This window comes from Haliotis rufescens, unplaced genomic scaffold (assembly GCF_023055435.1).
Source record: "Haliotis rufescens isolate VD_foot unplaced genomic scaffold, xgHalRufe1.0.p SCAF_83, whole genome shotgun sequence".
NCBI classification, from domain to species: domain Eukaryota; kingdom Metazoa; phylum Mollusca; class Gastropoda; order Lepetellida; family Haliotidae; genus Haliotis; species Haliotis rufescens.
In genome coordinates, this window is record NW_025964376.1 from 844,522 (window position 1) to 863,417 (window position 18,896).

Sequence of the window (18,896 nt, forward strand, 5' to 3'; positions counted from 1 at the left end):
GAGTACAGACTGATAGAGCTGACAGTGGGTGAGTACAGACTGATAGAGCTGACAGTTGGTGAGTACAGGTTGATAGAGCAGAGAGTGGGTTAGTATAGCCTGATAGGGCTGAGAAGGGGTGAGAACAGGCAGATAGAGCAGAGAGTGGGGTAGTCATGCTAAACTGCGGCATTGTATCTCAGTGTGCTAGCACTATTAAATCGGCATTAGTCCGGACTGGTACAAACAGCCACACAAACACACACATGCATGCACGTCGCTATGTAAGTGCAATAATCTTGAACGGGGCGTTAAACCCCTTTCACCTCACCACCTCTACCCACAAGATCACGGACCGAGGTCATATTATGAATAAGAGAAAGACATCTTTCAAAAATCAGTAATACGTATGTTTTGAGTTTAGCCAAGAGGCCCTGTGTTTTGTCATCTTCACAGTTTTCTGTCAACAGTACTTAAAATCGCTTTGAATTCCAGCATGTTAAACATGAATTCACTCATGTACACCTCTTGTCGCACAGTTTGGTGCCGCCAATCGGAGACTGGTACCATGCATGTGACGGGGTCACGTGAGAGATCCGTTCCACAGAAACGGAGCTTAGTCACGACATAAAAAAACCCAACAACACAAAAAAGGTCTTTAAGTTTCATAAAATTCCAAATTCCATCCCCCGTGCCTCTTCAGACTAATACTCTGAACAAGGAAGTGGGCAGTCACGTGAGTGTGATGTTATGTCATCCGAGACATATGTGCTCGTCATGGAAATCCCGCAATAACAACAACTCATGTCACTCGTGAATATAAAATCCCCGCTTTTTGTTCATAATTAAGGAACCACTTGTAACACTGGTGGAACTTTGATGCGATGGTGACAACGTCAAATAGTGACCTCATCTTGAAGTAGGAGTAACGAATGCCGCCCCATGTCTAGACATATCATTAAAGCGACACGTCATATATTTGTCGCGCGACCACTTAGACCGGGTTCAAAGTTCACTGGCTGATAAGCGGGGAAGAATTTGAGATCACCCGATCTCGCATTCCGAGAATATATGGGTATGAGATATAACATTTCATCAACAAACGCTAACAAAATAAATGGATAAGTCACCGCAATTCACTGTGCAGAGTTGCGTCCCTTGGGCACGCCAGAAATCAATGATCGTGGGTTCGAACCCCGGTTCGCCCCGATTATGTTTTGGGGTTCGTTTGTACCATACCTGTGCTCGTGGATTTCCTGCATTACCTCAGGCTTTTCTTCCACATCAAGCTGAGACTGAAATATTGTTTTAAACCCAACTCGCTCACTCACTAAATACATGTATACAAATAAATAAGGCCAGATAGGTACTACTGTCAGTGTGTGCAAACGAACATGTCTTGTCTGCCGGCTACATGGTCAAAATTGACTATCACAGATCAATATAAATTACTGGGACAATTGTAATCATTATCAAAATAATATCGAAAGGTACCGAAAATATGCGTCTAACTGGGACATAGCTAGGCATTTTACAAGTGGAGGCAACATCGAAGATGTAAACTGGTAAACTAGGGCAACGTTACTGACATGAGTTTCCATTCGTCTTTTACCTCACTTCACCTCACCTTTTCCCCAAATCAAATATTGTTTGATTTGGTTGAAATAAGACCGAAATTTCATTTGTTTCAAATTGTCGCTTTGTGTGACATCTGTAATATGTAAAACATACAAGAGTAGCTTCCCTTTGGTCAAGGACAAATACTTATGTGTAGGCAACTGTTTTCAGTTGGAACTAATATTATCTGTTGTCACTGACTAATCACTGAGATTGTGACGTTATATATTAATGCGCACATTTCAGGAAAATTTGAATTGTTTAGGTACCGTTTGTGAGAGACAATTGTTGAGAAGAATTTAATAATGGCATTAGATACCAAATAGGTTATTTCGCTTGTGTGCTTTGGGATGGTGAATATCCTATATAAGAAATAAATACTATTATAATTAGCCCGCCAAGTTTCGCTAAATACAACGTGTTTTCCCAAATAAAGCTAAAAGCGGCAGAAAACACATCTCACTCACTCCTTTCAGAAAGCAACACTTTTCTGTTCACTTATATACATTTGAAAAAACTCTTGATGTTAGTATTTAATCGTATGAAACATCGGTCTGGCCGACAGCGCTTATACTTAAAAGCCCAGTTGCCACTTCCACTCTCTATAACGAGACACGCCGTATAGCGAGTCCTCACAGCAAGCAGTTACACAATCAGGCAGCTCTGCCCTACATGTGGTCACCTGGTATCTGATGAACTGACTCAAATTCCCCTAACTTGGCCCATGTACATAGATATATATTTCGTCATGTCTTAGGTAGATGCATATATCCGAATCCTGAGAAACTAGATATGAGAAAGACGCCCCCTCCTCCTCCCCCCTCCCCCTTCCTCGTAAGAGGAAGTACGCTGCAGGATTTTAGTTTTGAATAAAAACACTCGTAGAAAAAACTCATGAACTTTCTTCCTGTTTCAAATTCAAGTCGGTTCGCGTTCGGCAATAATGAATGGCTGAGGTCCTTGACGTTTGAAGGTTATCGCCAGCCCACATTCACAGTTAACAGGTTTCAGCTCGTACAAATTTTCTTTCAGTTTTATTTATAACTGACAATAAGAGGAGAAAGACAGATTTATCAAACTATTTCTTCTTACGTCAAAGTAACATTTTTGCTCTTCTCCGAGAACAAAAACAGTGCCGCCGTGCTATCATATATCACACTAATTTCATTACGTCGCTAAAAGAAGTCAGAATAAAAATGTATAATGGTGTACTAATGAGTAATATTATGTCGTATTAAGAATGTTTCTTAAAGCACCTTGACAGTATTCCAATTATATCACAGAGAGACAGCTTCTGGAATGAAAAGCCACTGTGATGCAGGTAGTAGAACTTGACTACATTTGTACTAACAGTCAGCGACCCCGGCACGAAAAGAGGACGCATCTTTGCTGATCGTGATCAGAATCCCTGTGTCCTCAACAAACACCATCCAGTGAATAAGGTTTATCATCTGAGAAGGAGGTTATATTCACAGCCTTGGGGGAACCCGTTGGGATATTTCTATAAATTCACAAAATATCATTATTTTTAAAACACAGTTTTGTTGTCGCGTGTGAAAAATGATTTGCATACCAACATTTGATAATTAAAATTTGATTTAAATATTTCAATAATACATGCTTATAATGATGAAAAAAATGATTCAATAAAAAAAATCAAACAAAGTTGTTCATTTAAGGTCCAACTTCGATTAAGAGTAAGTCTTATGGTCCTTTTAATAAAAGCTCATCACTCAAGAAATAAGATAATTATGAAACAATCACCTTTGCATGAACGGATTTTAAAAATTTAAATCACACCAAGTTCTTTATTCAAAGTCAATCATCAAAAGTCAGGGCTTATCTGTAGCAATAAAACACATCCATAGAAAGTTAATAACTGCACAGAAAGCGATCTGGTATAAAGTGGTTTTAACTAATTAGCTACATACTGTGGTAACAGATTAAAACCTAAAGGCGACATAACAGGCAAGGCCAGTTGACTGCGTATCAGTCACAATCTAAGCCCTCCCACACCGACTATACAAATGCAATTACATGCAGACATGGTTTCTGTAATAATGACACCTGGGTATTCGTATCGGATTACCGTGAAATACAGCGAATTAGTGATGTTAATCCACCCTGACTGTAAGCCGATTAGTGGAATTAAGACCTTGAGTGTTGAGTAATTCTAAGTAATGGGTAGTGATAGAGATATTGCTCTTTTCTCTGAATGGGCCTGTGTTCCTCCAAATAGATACTCCACAGGGGTAAATGGGTGCACCGGGATTATATATATACAGCCATGTTCACCTATGTGTGATATGTGTGTTTCTAGTCAGGGAAACTTGTGACGGGCGAGCGTGGAGAGGTTTCACATCATGCCACAGCCGGGGTATTACACTTTAAAACTGGATTTGACCAAACAATTACGAGCGTTATCAAAACGTTACTAGCCTGATAACAGTCACCGAAACAATTAATGTCCAAAACACAATAGACTTCCATAAGTCTCAAAGGCAAATATTACTGGTTTAAATAATATGTTCTTGATTATAAAAGTGAAGCGTCCTCACTGTCAAGATTGTCCGCTTATCTAGACTTGCTTCGTATAAGGTTAGAATTACTATACACCCATGGACATATCATTCAGTACAGCCTTGGAGCATGAACACACAAGGCCATTTAGAAAGTGGTCAAATGTAACAAATGTTATACTTGGGATAACGCTTTCTGAGTAAAGTACAGATTCTCGTACTTTTTGGGGTTGAGTCCCGTCCGGAATTTGAACACACACTGCCAGAGTGATGCACCTAATCGCCAGCACAAAACGTCAGCGAGTGGGTTTGATCGCTGACTGTGTGTTGGCGATTAGGTACGAGAATCTGTACTTTATTCAGAAAGTGTTATCCCAAATATAGCATTTGTTACAGCCTTGGAGCAAGGCTAAAACGACAAACATGATACTCATCTGAAATACACCGCCATCGAATAACCATTTCATTTGTTTCATTTTAGTCACCATCAAACATGGCGGAATACATTTTTTGCCCGACAGTTTAAGCACTCAAGGTTTGGGAATTATTATTCCGAATATGTGTCCTACCTTTTCGTAAGTGGCTAGTATGTTTATTATTTGTTAATTCATGCCATTTGAATATTGAGCAATTATGCTGGGAATTGTGTTTTAACAATACACCAAGACGTCATGTTTACGTGAATGTACTATCAAGTCTCGCAGGCCCGAGCCGAGAAAACTTATTTTATTGCTTCTTAGAATTGGTGGAACTGTTTTATAAAAAAGGATTTTAATATCGATATGTGGCACAGCACAGGGGGAATGTTCTTTTAGGCATTATTCATTAAAAAATATATCAGAATTAGAGATCTCTCCTAGAGGGTTAGTGAATGTTGTATAAGCATGGCTCATTTGCGTATTATCGTGAATAACTCATTTTACTCACGAGCACTCAGCATACACAAACTACAGATTTAAATTCACTTGAACCTATCATCTGTAAGGAATAACAATCAATACGCCTCCCATTGTATAACATCCAACATTGATTTCAATGCACAGATAACATTCCCCGGAGCTCTGCTTCTGGTTATTATTATCGTGTACTCAAGCAAGCGATCATTAAAAGCAGTAAAACATCTTAAATGCTGTAGGTAAATCTATTAGTTGTTGTGCAGCGTTATTGAGACTGTAAATGGGAACGCAGCGGGCTAACCCATTTTACAACCCAATGTTTCAGCACCAACCCATCCGTTTGATAAACCTTCTGTAATAAAAACGTCAAAAGTTATCCTTCCCTTGTAAAATAATCTTTAAAGACCCTGCAAAGATTTCCAGCTTGTATAAAAACCAGATGGTTTTAAATTCCGTGGCTCCCTGGTGCGTATTTCAACGTAAGGCATTCGCCGTCATTATTCCTCCCAACTGAGAAAATAGCCCCTAGCACTTGGGAGTCAAGTAATAGCGACCCGTGGGCCGCATAAACTTCTGTTCTCCTCGTCTGGTTGATAAAACTACTCCGATACCGTTACGCATAACCATTATGCACCATGCAGCTTTAAATTGTATACTCGCTGCTTGGAGCTTTGTTGAAAATGTCTTGGGTCAAAGGTTTTGTTCGTTGGTCTCCGTGGGTTCTCCAGGAATGGATTGCTATGCAATAACCTCGAGTACTTCAACCTTGAGGATAGCGACAGCCTGGTTTGATTCATATAAAGGTAGATAACTGCTCTGTAGCTGGCACAACTCAAACAGGTTTCGTCTGTCAATGAGGTGGACTTTCCCATGTCGTCTGCTCGTGGCTACGCTGAGGGAGTGTTGCTGACGCCGATTGGCTGATTGCGCTGTACCACGTGATATCCCATTCACCAGAAGCACGTGACACTAACTCCGACTCGCACTGTGTACACAGTCGACAGTAAGCTAGCCTTCCATGCTTCAGCGATTAGTGAATGGGTGCAGTCTTGTCAGAAACTAGAAGGGGTGTGTGTTGATGGGTCACAGACAAGGAAGGGAGTAGAATTCCGTCTCAAGCTTCGGTTCGGATTATTATATCAAGACGGATTCTAAACGCACAACACCAATGAAGGACCAGGCTTGTTCCGAGTTTGTGTTTATGCCTCTGAAAGGGGACTCGGCTCGAAGCCCAACCCCAACTAAGGAAACAATGAGTGCCCCGACAAGCCCAGACACAGAGTCCGAAGTGACTTTAGTGAGATCTAAAATTGTCGTGGTTGGGGATTGTAGCTGTGGGAAAACTTCCCTTATTCGGATGTACTGCAAACCCGGTGAATTCTCGGATGTAAGTATGCTTTGAACTTTCCTAAACTAATTGTTTGACGTTTGTGTATTGTCTGTCGGTGTCAGGCCTTTATGAATGTCCCAGGTTGGGGTCTGCTTGTGCAATCGGGTATATATGTCTGTCAAAGTTGATAAGACCATTTCCGGCTTTCCTTGTGATTAACGTGTCACTATTTATATACATTCAGATAATTCCGCTAACTGCTCATCCGCGTTAACACACCAAAACTGTATAAGCGGTGATATTTAGAAACACATGGTCGTTGCACAACACGTGTTTACGCTACAGGTGAAATACATTCCATTCGACTTGCGAAAACAACCCATCTGTCATCAATATACACCAGGGCGTCTGTGGGATGCCTCTTCTATTGACTTCTCATACTGATTTGTCTCCTTATTCAACCCAGCGTCACTAATGCCTGGTTTCACCGCATGTTATAAATTCAGATTGCTTTCAGATGGTGTTGTATCACTGAGCACATCAATATTAATCACATCTATGGCGTGAGTAAGCATTGTATATAGGTATTATGTTCAACATTAAAGTTGACGCCCGGAGCTTAATTACATATCAAACATACTTTATCGTATTGATGAAATACCGGATAGATTTTAAGATGTTATTTTTGTATCCGAATATGTGATAAATATCACACCTAAACTATTCGTGTCTCGAAGTATGTCCTTGATCGAACCCTCAACGAGGGTATACCAGGGCTCACTTGCACAAAGCGATATTAGCGCTAAGATGATCGTAACTCCCATACTTTAGCATAGGCTTACAATAGTCTTAGCGCTAAGATCGTTTTGTGCAAGTGGGCCCTGGACTAAATAAATTAAACATTTGATTCATTTACTCTATAATCCCAGCCAGTTGCTTTCGTAATAAAACGTCTTAATTTAAACAAGTACGCTCATTTACTTCTTTGACATTCTTAACGTGTTTTAAGTTGCATCTGACGCTACTAATCACCCGGCTTGAGCGCAATACCTCCTATAATTAAGACCCGTCTTGACTTTCGCCTTATTAAATACTCCCGTACAATATCTGGGTAAGAGCAATTGTTATTAGCGGTAATTCCCTTTGATCTAAGCCGCTCACGCCCCACTGACTAATTTCGTACGTATTGTGAGGTAATGTGAACTGTTAATTAGCCGTTGACATTCGTGGACATGAAAGCGATCATCTCATACAGCATCGCACGACCTATTCCATTGGATATGGCCAAATGTATGCAGTGTTTCAGAGGAATGACGAACACCAGTAGGTTGGCTCCCAACCTCATGTCTTGGAATGACGTTTCTCTTTTCGCAGTGCTCTGGTGAACCAATTTGTTTTCCCGTTTGTTTGGAAAGGAGTTTTTAGGGGTTAAATACGTCATCGTTTGGTGTGTTCAACGCTTGCGGGATTGGAAATTCGCTTCCGTTTTAATGAGATTATACTGTTGATAATTTTTTATATTTTTCTCGAGCTTTACATTCAGTTCCGTCGTCTCTTTAAACTTTCTTGGCCGTTTCCAGTTTCACAACTTCGAATCTTTTATAACAGGGTCATTAAAAATGGTAAACAGCAAACCTTGTAGTTTGAATAGTGTACGTTTCCTTCAAATATATCCAAATTGAAGAACTTGATACCGTTTATGTGAAGATATAAGACGAAAACGTAAAATGATTACATGTGCTAAGTCAGGGCCGTACAGATACCACTCCTGAGCCGTAATAGGTGTAAATATGTGTGACATTTGTATTAAATATATTGACGCTGTTCGGAAGAATATATCTTACTTTGATATGACTATGTTACCTGCCCCGAGCAAATTAAACGGAAAATCTCGTCTCACCGTATCATCTTTATACAGCAATCTTAATAATTCACTTTGTAAGACGATCGTACACGTCCAAATGAACGTCTAGCCAGCGGTTGTTTTTGTTTTACCTTGACCAAAAGCGTACAAAAACATACAGGGATCGTATTGCAGTTTGTAATGAGAATCTTTTTTTGTGTAATCAAATTGAATTTTTATAAAAAAAATTTAATATCTATCGAGAAGAAAGACCGTATAAGAACACCAGCGTGGGAACAACGTTACTTGAAGTGCTTTTGTGAGTCTCTGTGTAGCGTTACGATGTGGGCACGTGTATAATATATGACAGCTATCGCTACGGTCCTGCGCCATAACTGTGGAATTAATTTGTATTTCATTTTTGTAACTAAAAGCCAAGGCAAGTCTAGTTTTAGACTAAAATCTAGTCTCTGAAATGAACATATCGTACATAAAAAAAACAGTTGTTCAGTTATCTTAATAAAAATATAATAAAAAGGAGCCCAGTGACTCTCTTCATTTTCACTGAAGTGATCTAGACTTGCCAAACATTATAGACTTGCATGGGCTGTATTTGATATATATTTGTATCAGGGTCTGTAAGACAGACTAGTCTAGTTTATTTGGTTCCACAGCAGAAGAGGAAAGGTTCTTTTGAACAAAAAACCTACAATTGTCTTAACGAAGTGTTTTCTTTGACTAAGTATTTGTCTACTCTAGCTATGTCAGGTTTCATTGACGAAAGTTCGACTACCCTGAATGTTCAACGGGAACAATGTTTCTGTGTTCGGTTTTGCATCCAGAGACTGGCAGAGTGGAGATCGCAGCAAATGCATGCCATTCCTTTGAAAAAACGTCAATGCAGGTGCATATGTGCCAAACCACTCATATTACATCAAGCACTTGGTAATCGTTCTCTGCCCCTTGGCGAGTAAAACCACAACGAACACGTTTTGGCATTCATCAACCCGAGTGGCTAACGTACCTTCCATTTACATGTATTGGAATGTCCATGGCTTGAAAGGTTTCTAAAAAGTTGCATATTATGTGAGATTGGAGGTAATGGTACTTTTCCCATGTGTAAGTTGCTATTTTTAGACGGGCATCTTTTTGCACAATACCTTCCTGCACATCCTATAATGGGCAAGCCATGGGGCTTATATTTAGCGCAGGTGTGCTGACGTCTTTGGATGGTTATTTTGGATACTGCTGGCTGTGCTCGTGTCTCTGATCTTCATGATAAGGGGTGGCGTAGTGCTGGATTCCTAAATGATTGAGTTTTCCGTCATCGTTTCCATAGACAATGACACGAGTTATGTTTATTTATGGCGCAACTACCTATGCGTATAACATCCAGTGCCATATCGGTCATGTAGAAACAAACGGCTGTCTTTACAAACAAAGGTGATGAAAACGAATGGTAATTTATTGATAGCAAGAATAAGAACGTTTTTTTTGACTTGTTGATGATAAAAATTATTTTAAGTTGTGATTGTGTTTAAATATTATTTGTACTGATAATCAGTTTTTAGTTGGCATGAAATGTTTTCACGACTTGATTATTGCTCATCATTATGGAAACGATTCCTTGTGATGTGTGGCGTTGGTTATAATGACTTATTGACGGTTACTGCTAGTCTGTCTCCCAGACTCAAAAGAATAAATTAAAAAGGAGTCCAACTCAAGTCAAGAATAATTTGGCAAGTCTAGATTGCCTCACCCGAAGTGGAGGATTGTCCTGGACTCCATGTGGAGTTTATGTTATATTTAGTAGATATAGGTTTTTGAACAAGAGAACTTTATTTTTGGGACTAAATGGCAGTCTAGGATACTATGCTCGTGCTCGATAGTGCGATGGGTTTGGATGAGTGAACTATTCGAAATTAACGATTAACGATTTTGAGCCTCATGAGTTAGTTTGTTCTGAATCTTGGATTCTTCATTGATGAGGTGACTTACACAACACAGCGCTCGGTTTAACAGGGGCGTGGCCTTTGACAAATGATTGGCAGATATTGATGAAGCATCAGATTTATCTTGACTTTTATTATCTGAAGTGAAGGTTTGCAAGTGTGAATTACATGTCGCTGTACAGCTGAAGGGTCCAATACGGACAATTTCACTCACTTAAAGGGACTCTCCAAGGAGACGTAAAACAATGTTAATGTATCTCGTATCTGGTAAAGCGTCCTCTGGGGTCATACCACAGCCTTAGGTTTTGTGAGACGGCGAGGACTATTTAACCAGCTAGCATGTAGTTGTTTTTTATCAACCTACAGTAAACTGAATTAATCCTAGTTTGCTGACATGCGCACAGGGGACTATTGATAAGGCACGTGTTTGTGCAAGAATCAAACGTTGTTTATAATCTCGTTGCGTGTGGGAACATACTTAAGGTATTTAGCAATCAATATCCATTAAACTGCGGTTGTAAATTTCACGTTGTGACGATATAAAAACTAATATTTCAAGTTGCTTAACAGTGAGGGTGTTGCCTCGGCACAGACGCGTTTCAATATTTCATTTTGGTTTTGAAACTCACGCGTGAGAAGAAAAGAAGTTGTTTATTTATGAGACTTTTCATGCAAAAAATACAAAGCATTAAATGGAATATGTTCCGCGAACTGATAATTTGAGTAATAGACTGTTGGTTTTTACTATGAAATCTATGGAAAAAAGAAAAATTGGAAGCATTTTGTTTTCAATTTGCATGAACAGGAAGTAATCGACCCACGTTTTCTACCCTGGGAACCTCTCCATGTAGTGAAATGATGTGAAATGGGTTCAACTGCAGTATTTGTCAGCTCTGATTGGATAATTCAATCTCTCCAAAACATGAACACATTTCTTGCAACACAGCGGAATTCTCCTTAAGAACCGTTGCATTAAAAAACAACAGGTTGTAAGACGCGATTATATGGGACTATTTCAAATAATGTTTTGATAAAATTACCGCTAAAGTAAATTACATCTTAATAGAATTTCAACTTTAGGATGCATTTGTCGACAGAGATGATTTGCCGATCTATTTAATGGACTGGAGTATTGGCCGATTCGCGGATAACATCTGCTCGACTGAGTTTGAAAATTTGCGAAATTGGATGTGAAATGTTTCATTAATATCAGTTGTCTGCTGTGGACTTCTGAGAATATCATCATCAATATCTCCGCCTTCAGCCGTCATCTCCCCCTCCACAAGTTGTAGGTTCCATTGCCCGCGGATGAATTGCATTAAGACTATCTGCACAAAGTTAATGCATTGTCATTTTTTCAAATGGATTCCGGTTTCTTAGAGGATTCCATTAGATGTGTCATTTCTTGAACTTATCACTTTCAACATCCCCGCAATGCCATCAACGGCATGCTCCTCGTTTTTATTATCGTAGTGCTCATTACGCCAGCATATTTGGTCATAGAGACTTTGTGTTTACCATAGCTCATGATTTCGTAAGGTTTACTGGGTTCAAATCCAAAATTCGACGTTATTATGTTTCTAGGTTTGTCGGCACCATGCCCGTGTTCCCCGCCGTGATATTGCTGGAAAATTGCTCAAAGTGTCGTTAAAGAATACTCGTTCACTTTAATATACCACTCTGAAGGTGTAGAAACATGACAGATTGAGAGAAATATATCTTCTTGTGTGTGTGTGTGTGTGCGCGTGTGTGTAACGCAGTGGTGCACTTTGTAGACAGTTTTTCCTTTTTGGGTAATAACTGCTATCCATATAGAACATAGAACATAGAACATAGTTTCAAAGTTTGTAAATTTAGCAAAAACCAAAAAATATCATACCCAGATTTTGTTTGAAGAGCAATAGACTAACTGACTATGGAGTTTCCGTGGCATGTAGACAGACGTAAAGTGCTACTTTTTATTCGACATGTCAGCGGGTTATTACCGTGTTGGCTGCCACTGACCTTTCACCTGCAGGTGGTGGGGACGCAGGATGGCCAAGGTTGAAGGTCGCCGAGTGACCGGAAACAGACGAGCTCTAATTAGCACTCTGTCAAAGATACCTGAGGGGACGTATTCTTTCCAAGTCTCCATGGCGAACGTGTTATTGTAGAGGTGAAAGAGGCAGGTTTCTCGCGTTAACCATAAATCTGATCTAGTGAAAGCTGTAGTTATCCTTTGTATTGAGCTTTATGGCAAACCACATGCTTCATATTGGACGTAGTCTATTTGAAGAGTGATGCACGAGATGATGTAGCCTAATGACAAATTACCACGTGAGGAGTCTCAGCGCCCGGAGGAGGGAATCATTTTGCGATCTGTTGATAAGAATTCAACCGCCATCGAACGTGCCTTACAATCTCGAGCTGCATATTGAATTTAGATAAATATGGCGACAAAACGATTCCGTAATCATATGAAATATCTTTTTACGATGGTACGGTCTTTTCGTAAGATTCCGACTAAATCACGAGCATGTGTGAATAAACATATGAAAAGACAAGTCAATTGTTTACCTGAAAACACAGGGGAACGAAAATATGGTACAAGTCAAACAAGGGAATTGCTTCAGAATTGACAAGTTTTGTCAATGATGCGTCAAGTTTGGAAATGTCTACCATAAAACGGTTTGAAAGCTTTCCTGAGGCCTTGAACACCAACCAACTTTTGCGCAAGAGGCGTGTCCCCGATGCATTCTTATAGATAGTTTGTTTTCAATCTGGTTTACGCCTTAGTATTACTGTTGTATATTGAACGCGGCTTAAAACTATACTCACTCAATCCAAATTTTGGTGACATATACTCAGTTATTTGATATTTATGCGAACTTAAAAAAATCTATAACTATTTATTCACTAATGTACCACCTTCAGCGTGAATTAGGATGTAAGATGGTCTCGCCGTTAATGCACTCTATTCATTTCGGAGGATTTTCGGAGTTTTTGTTATATTGGTGATGGCCAATTACCATTTGATACTAGTTGAAATAGAAACAGGGCCGCTTTATAGTGTTAACAGAGTTGGGATGAGGCTTCAAACCCTTTTAAGTTTGAGTTCTATCCAGTAGGCGTCTAGTCCAGTAATTGAGGGGGATTGAATAAAATTACCTCTAATTTAAGATATTCATGAAGAGACGAGATATTGCTTGATCAGTAGTTTATGTCATCAGGGAGACCCAGACATTCCATTTGTACATACACCTTGAGATCAATTCTTCGTTTCCATTTAAACCCTTAAAAATCGTAAAACGCCGAAATACATCCACCACAGGCTACTTTATTACCTCAATTACGGGAGACAAATTCCTCCGCGGTCTGTCTCGCATCGGTGTAATGCCGGGGGACTCATTACGTCGGCTTTTATTTTCTCTCTCCGCGGAAAGATGGTCACTTTGCAATCGAACTGATTAAAATAGACGATGACGATTGGAATTCCGATAGAAAATCCACTTATGTCACCCAAAACACCACCTGATGGACTCCATTGCGTAAGAAGAACAGGCCAAACGGTGATCGTCCGGCACACTTCTGTTTATCTTCCAATGCATTTGGAGTGAAAAGGAATCGATTAGGTTAGAACGGCTGAACATATTGCTATGTAAGTAGATGAGAGAGGCAGAAATAATTGGTGACTTGTGGATGGAAGGAGAATAAAGTTAGTTTGATTCGTGACATGGAAGATATTGGATTCGATTTCTGGCCATGCAGTGTTGACTTGTGTCATCACCTCCACTACATTCAATGTGCAGTGATATTGTTAAACTTGGGGATGCCAAATTGATGTTTTCCTTCGTTCTGTGAACGTTTACTAATGTACTAGACAAGAAAACTTAAGATTTGATCTCGATATGAACTAATGCCTACTCCAGCATACACTAGTATCGAAATGGTATTGGTATGGATTTCATCGGTAATGTCTTTGTCGATTGAAATGAAAGAGTGATGCTTCTGCCCACGAAATGGGATTCTTATTTCAAGAGAGATGCATTCATCAAATTCTGTTGTCAGAATTGACAGTTATATATGGTAGTTTTGTTGCAAATGATCGAGACGATAATAAACAGAATTGATATAGAAGATTCGCCTACACAAGAATAGGGCCTCACGTTGACTGTCGCTCAGTCTCAGAAAATAAATAATTTTGATACAAACATGCAAATAAATTTGAATTGAAAAGGAACCACGTTGAGATGGGAGATTTAGAACCTGAACCTGCGGAAAATCTGGACTTGCTTCTTTTAGGGCCATAGCATTACAGTAAGGGCTGGTTTGAAGGGGAAATCATATGGTTGAGGGACTGTGAGAGCGATTAGGGCCCACGTACAGAAGTTTTGCAAAGCACATGCACGCACACGTCGTTCTTCCTGCCAGTTTGAGGACGTTTCAGTATCAGGTCCTGACGACCACCATGTAGTGTCCAGGAGTAACATGACCCTAATCAAATACATGAATCATGTAGGCCACCATGTGTTACCGGAAAGGCAATTAAGACAGACAATGGTGTAGTACAGTATCGTCAGTATTGTGGATCTAGGTTTATTGTTCGTTGCAATTAAACCCGGAAACACATACTGATACGTGGTGTGCATTTTAAGTCGGTCATTTAAAGTGATACTTGTTTAATTCAAATGCAAATGTTGCATTATGCAACACCGTAAAAGACAAACGTTCTATTTACATACATTATTTGCGACTCCGTAAATATGCACTGGAACCACTATGGCTGGACCCTACTTTTCCTCAGTCACGGAGTCCATCTTTAAACACATGAAACAAAGGAAAAAGAATCACACTTATTCCCAGCGCTACACATCATGGAAAAGCCAAGTGCAGTTAGGTCGTTTACAGAATCAACATTCCTGGAGTACGCCATGTGTCATTCATGATTAATGATTATTAATGAATTGAAGCAATTACCAGAATGCCAACGCTTCATATGACGATATTTACATAGTGTCGAAGTAGTCTTTAATTGGACATTCGATTTCAGGTCAGCCTTTCTTATTATGTAAAGTTCCAGGTTGGTGAAGTAACAATTATGTTTTAAATTGGCCATTGATGTACGTCATTAAACACGGCATAATGCCAACTTTCAGCCGTTAATTTTAATTACCTTACTTAAATTAATTAAATCGAATGTTAAGACAATATTATAAATATCATGACATTTAAAGAATATTAACTGGTAAGGATAAGATATATGGATACTTGCTTGATAACGGTGTTAGAACCTACACCGAAACGTCACCGAAATTGTAATAAAGAAGTTGTTCATCCATATATATATATCTTTACTTAATACTCCCAACTTCTAAATGCTTCTATTAGCTTGTAGTTAATTATATATAGCACATATACAGCCATGACTCCACCGTATCATCGAACATATGTTAATGGTGTGTAGTTTATAAATTTGGTTAAACCAACAGAATTGGACAAAATAACCAGCCTTGCAGAACACCTCAACTACAGAAAATACGTATCCGCTCAGGCTGTACCGCTCAATTATACAACACTAAAATTCAACATGAATGAAAGAGTGTATTCGGAAAGGCAATGTATCAAAGATTGTAACTTCTTTCCACTCCCAATTATCTTTCCTTTGAGTCTAGCATCTTTGATTTAGGTGCCCCGCTGCTTGTTGTCGGGCGTGAAGTAAGAGATTCTGATAATCTTGTGAAATGAGAGGGCGCTGTACACACCTGGTTTGCGGGCACAGGTGGTATTGCTTGTAATTAATTGCAGTGGGTTGTCCGCGTTGCATCACAGGTCCCCGCGCTCCATTAGAATTAACTCCTGTCGAATGAAGCAACAAGTTTATTGCTCCCTACGGAATCACGGTCCATTTCCCCTCAAACACGTCCATCTCCCATATCAAGCTGTACATCTCGTCATGCAAGGCCAAAGTTCAACCCTTCAACACAGATAACATATTTCGACGCGTTGAATGAATGTTAAATGTGGATTCTGGTTCAGGGTCTCACCTCTGTACCATTGATCCTCGGTCAAGAATAAACATATTATGTTATCCGAGATTCATGTGCATTTCGTTATGCACGTTCAACAACGTCCACATGCATCACTCAGGGCTTTTCTGAAATAGTGTTCAAAGCGCCGTCAAGCCAAAATCGCTCACTCAAACGTCCAATCCGGACAGATAGCGTTTCTACGAATGAATGTAGCTTCTGGTTCAAGGCCTCATCTTATGGAGCCACGGTCAAGAATAAATCATCACTTTGTACGTGAGGGAGTTGATCCACACATATTGTGCTCCTCACAACACGTCGATTATTCAGTATTTCAGTTACATGAGGTATGCCGATCATTTAGCAGCGATAGCAAAGTCTACCTGCATCACTTCGGGCTATTCTGAAATAATGTTCAAGGCGGTGTCAAACCAAACCGCTCTTCTCACACGTTCAGCCCGGACAGATGACAGTTCTACGAATGAATGTAGCTTCTGGTTCAGGGCCTCATCTCTATATCATTGAGCCCCGGTCAAGAATAAAATCATATTGATATCCAACATCCCGTGGAAGAGGGGCTACTGATCACATGGAATGACCTTAACGGCTCATCGGTATTGCTTCAGCAACAAGAACAAGTCATGGAATTAACAAACCTAGTAATATATACACTTTATTTTAGAAGCAATGTGACATTTGTTAACATAGCAATGATTAATAAAGCTGTTTCAAAACGCGCACCGATTGCGTGTAACTGTATTCTAATTTAATGGCTCTTTGAGGTTTTACAAGAAAGCTATTTGGTCTATTTTATCGTATGTCTTAAGCAGTTCAGAAATAGTATGCGGTCTCAACCCAACCCCCAGCCTCCACTCCGTCAGACGCGCTGCAGGTTCACAATGTTTCAGTGGCTGGGACATGCGTCTCCCTGTCTGCTGTGGATACCTAACATACATGGCCGACAGTAATGTCTTTGTACAGAGATCAACGTTTATACACCATCAGCAGTACCACGTGCAGGTAATGGCTCCTGGCATCGAGGGATGCCGACCATCCCATTGTGCTGGCAACTTGTGTTATTGCAGCGTAATTGACACCAAGTGTCACTCGCCATCAATTATACCGCGATGATTACTACGACTACGTTTGTGACGAACACGTGACGCTACGCAGATGAAATAATAGCCCAAGCTGCGAAACATATAAATATATAATATATTATATATTACTTGGACATGACATTTTATATATTGGTTGGTTGGTTTGTTGTTTGTTGTTTTACGCCGCACTATTCCAGCTATATGACGGTTGTCTGTAAATAATCGAGTCTGGACCAGACAATCCAGTGTTTGATATCATGAGCATCGATCCACGCAATTGGGATCGATGACATGCTTCAACCAAGTCAGCGAGCCTGACCACCCGTTAGTCGCCTCTTACGGCAAGCATGGGTTGCTGAAGACCTATTCTACCCCGGACCTTTACGGGCCTTTATATATTGACCAATGTGTTAGAGAGTGAGTGATTTGGGTTTTACGCCGCTTTTAGAAATATTCCAGCAATATCACGGCGGATGACACCAGAAATGGGCTTCACACATTGTACCCGTGTAGGGAATCAAACCTGGGACTTCAGCGTGACGAGCGATCGCTTTTACCACTTGGCTACCCCACCGCCCCTGGTGTGTTAGAGCAGGCATCATGGATGTGTTCACCCATGTAACTGTGGGAACGAATAGGTCCCATGTCTGTCATTAAAGCCGATGAGAGAAGATTTGGTAGTCAGACTCAATGACTTGACTTAATGTATTACTTGTCATCGGGCACCGTATTGAGTGTATCGTCGTTCATGCTTCAATCAATGGTTTAAATTTGGCTTGCTTAGACCAATGACGTATATAGATATGTATATTGTATATACGTCTTTGCTTAGACTTATTGAATTGCAGCTTTCTTTTACGTAGCTGGAACATTGCGAACTTCGGCGCTAAACAAAAAATGCACCCACTCTCTTCACATGCGTGGCATTGTCAATATCTATTTAGTCTTTGAAAGTCAAACTCCCGACACAAAACGCTATTAAGGGTTTAGAACAAGTCCCAGATGACACACTGGCAGATGAGTATGGACAGAAATTGGTGGGCTGTGGGCATCTTGTTCAATCAACTCCCTGTTGTGTCTCGTAGCGCAATAAGGCCACATTTTTAAAAATTATATGGTTACGGATTTTCTGCTAACCAATGAACTTAAATTCTCATATTAATATACGTGTGTTGCTCAATATTGTTTTACCTTATTTGGCATAAAATAACTGAGTCAGTTTGTTTATTTTGATAGGTTTGTTTTAAGTTCATGATGTTAACTACCTAACAGTAACATTTATGTGTAATTCGCTTCATACGATGTGTGACGTGACCAGAAACTTTACATACAATTGATTTTATTAATTATGTGAAACGCTGTATTACCCGGAGGCCTTACTGCACCTTGCACAGGCAAATTTTGCTATAATTTGCTGACTACATCATTTCCAAATATGAAAACTATGCGGACATTATATATCAGTCTTGACCTTCTCAATCACCCTGTAGTGAAATCAAAACACCTGCCAATCTGTCAGCAAGTGAGACGATAAGGCCTGGGATTTGATCAGGCCGGCAATGTGTCAGATAGTTCACAACCATACGACCTGTGTTATCGATGCTATCTCTGCTCGGTGCCATGTAGAAATCTGCTGTTGCTCTTACACGCTCGTC

General features: G+C 39.9%; 1 protein-coding gene across 1 annotated transcript in view; it reads left to right on the forward strand.

Moving 5' to 3' along the window:
• Window positions 1-5,959: 5,959 nt before the first annotated feature.
• The window catches only part of LOC124145346 (rho-related GTP-binding protein RhoN-like), a 43,117-nt gene continuing 30,180 nt past the window's right edge, over window positions 5,960-18,896 (forward strand). Inside the window, exon 1 of the mRNA XM_046515087.2 lies at window positions 5,960-6,398. Coding sequence (XP_046371043.1) covers window positions 6,180-6,398 — 219 coding nt within the window. The 5' untranslated portion in view covers window positions 5,960-6,179. The remainder of the gene's footprint in view (window positions 6,399-18,896) is intronic.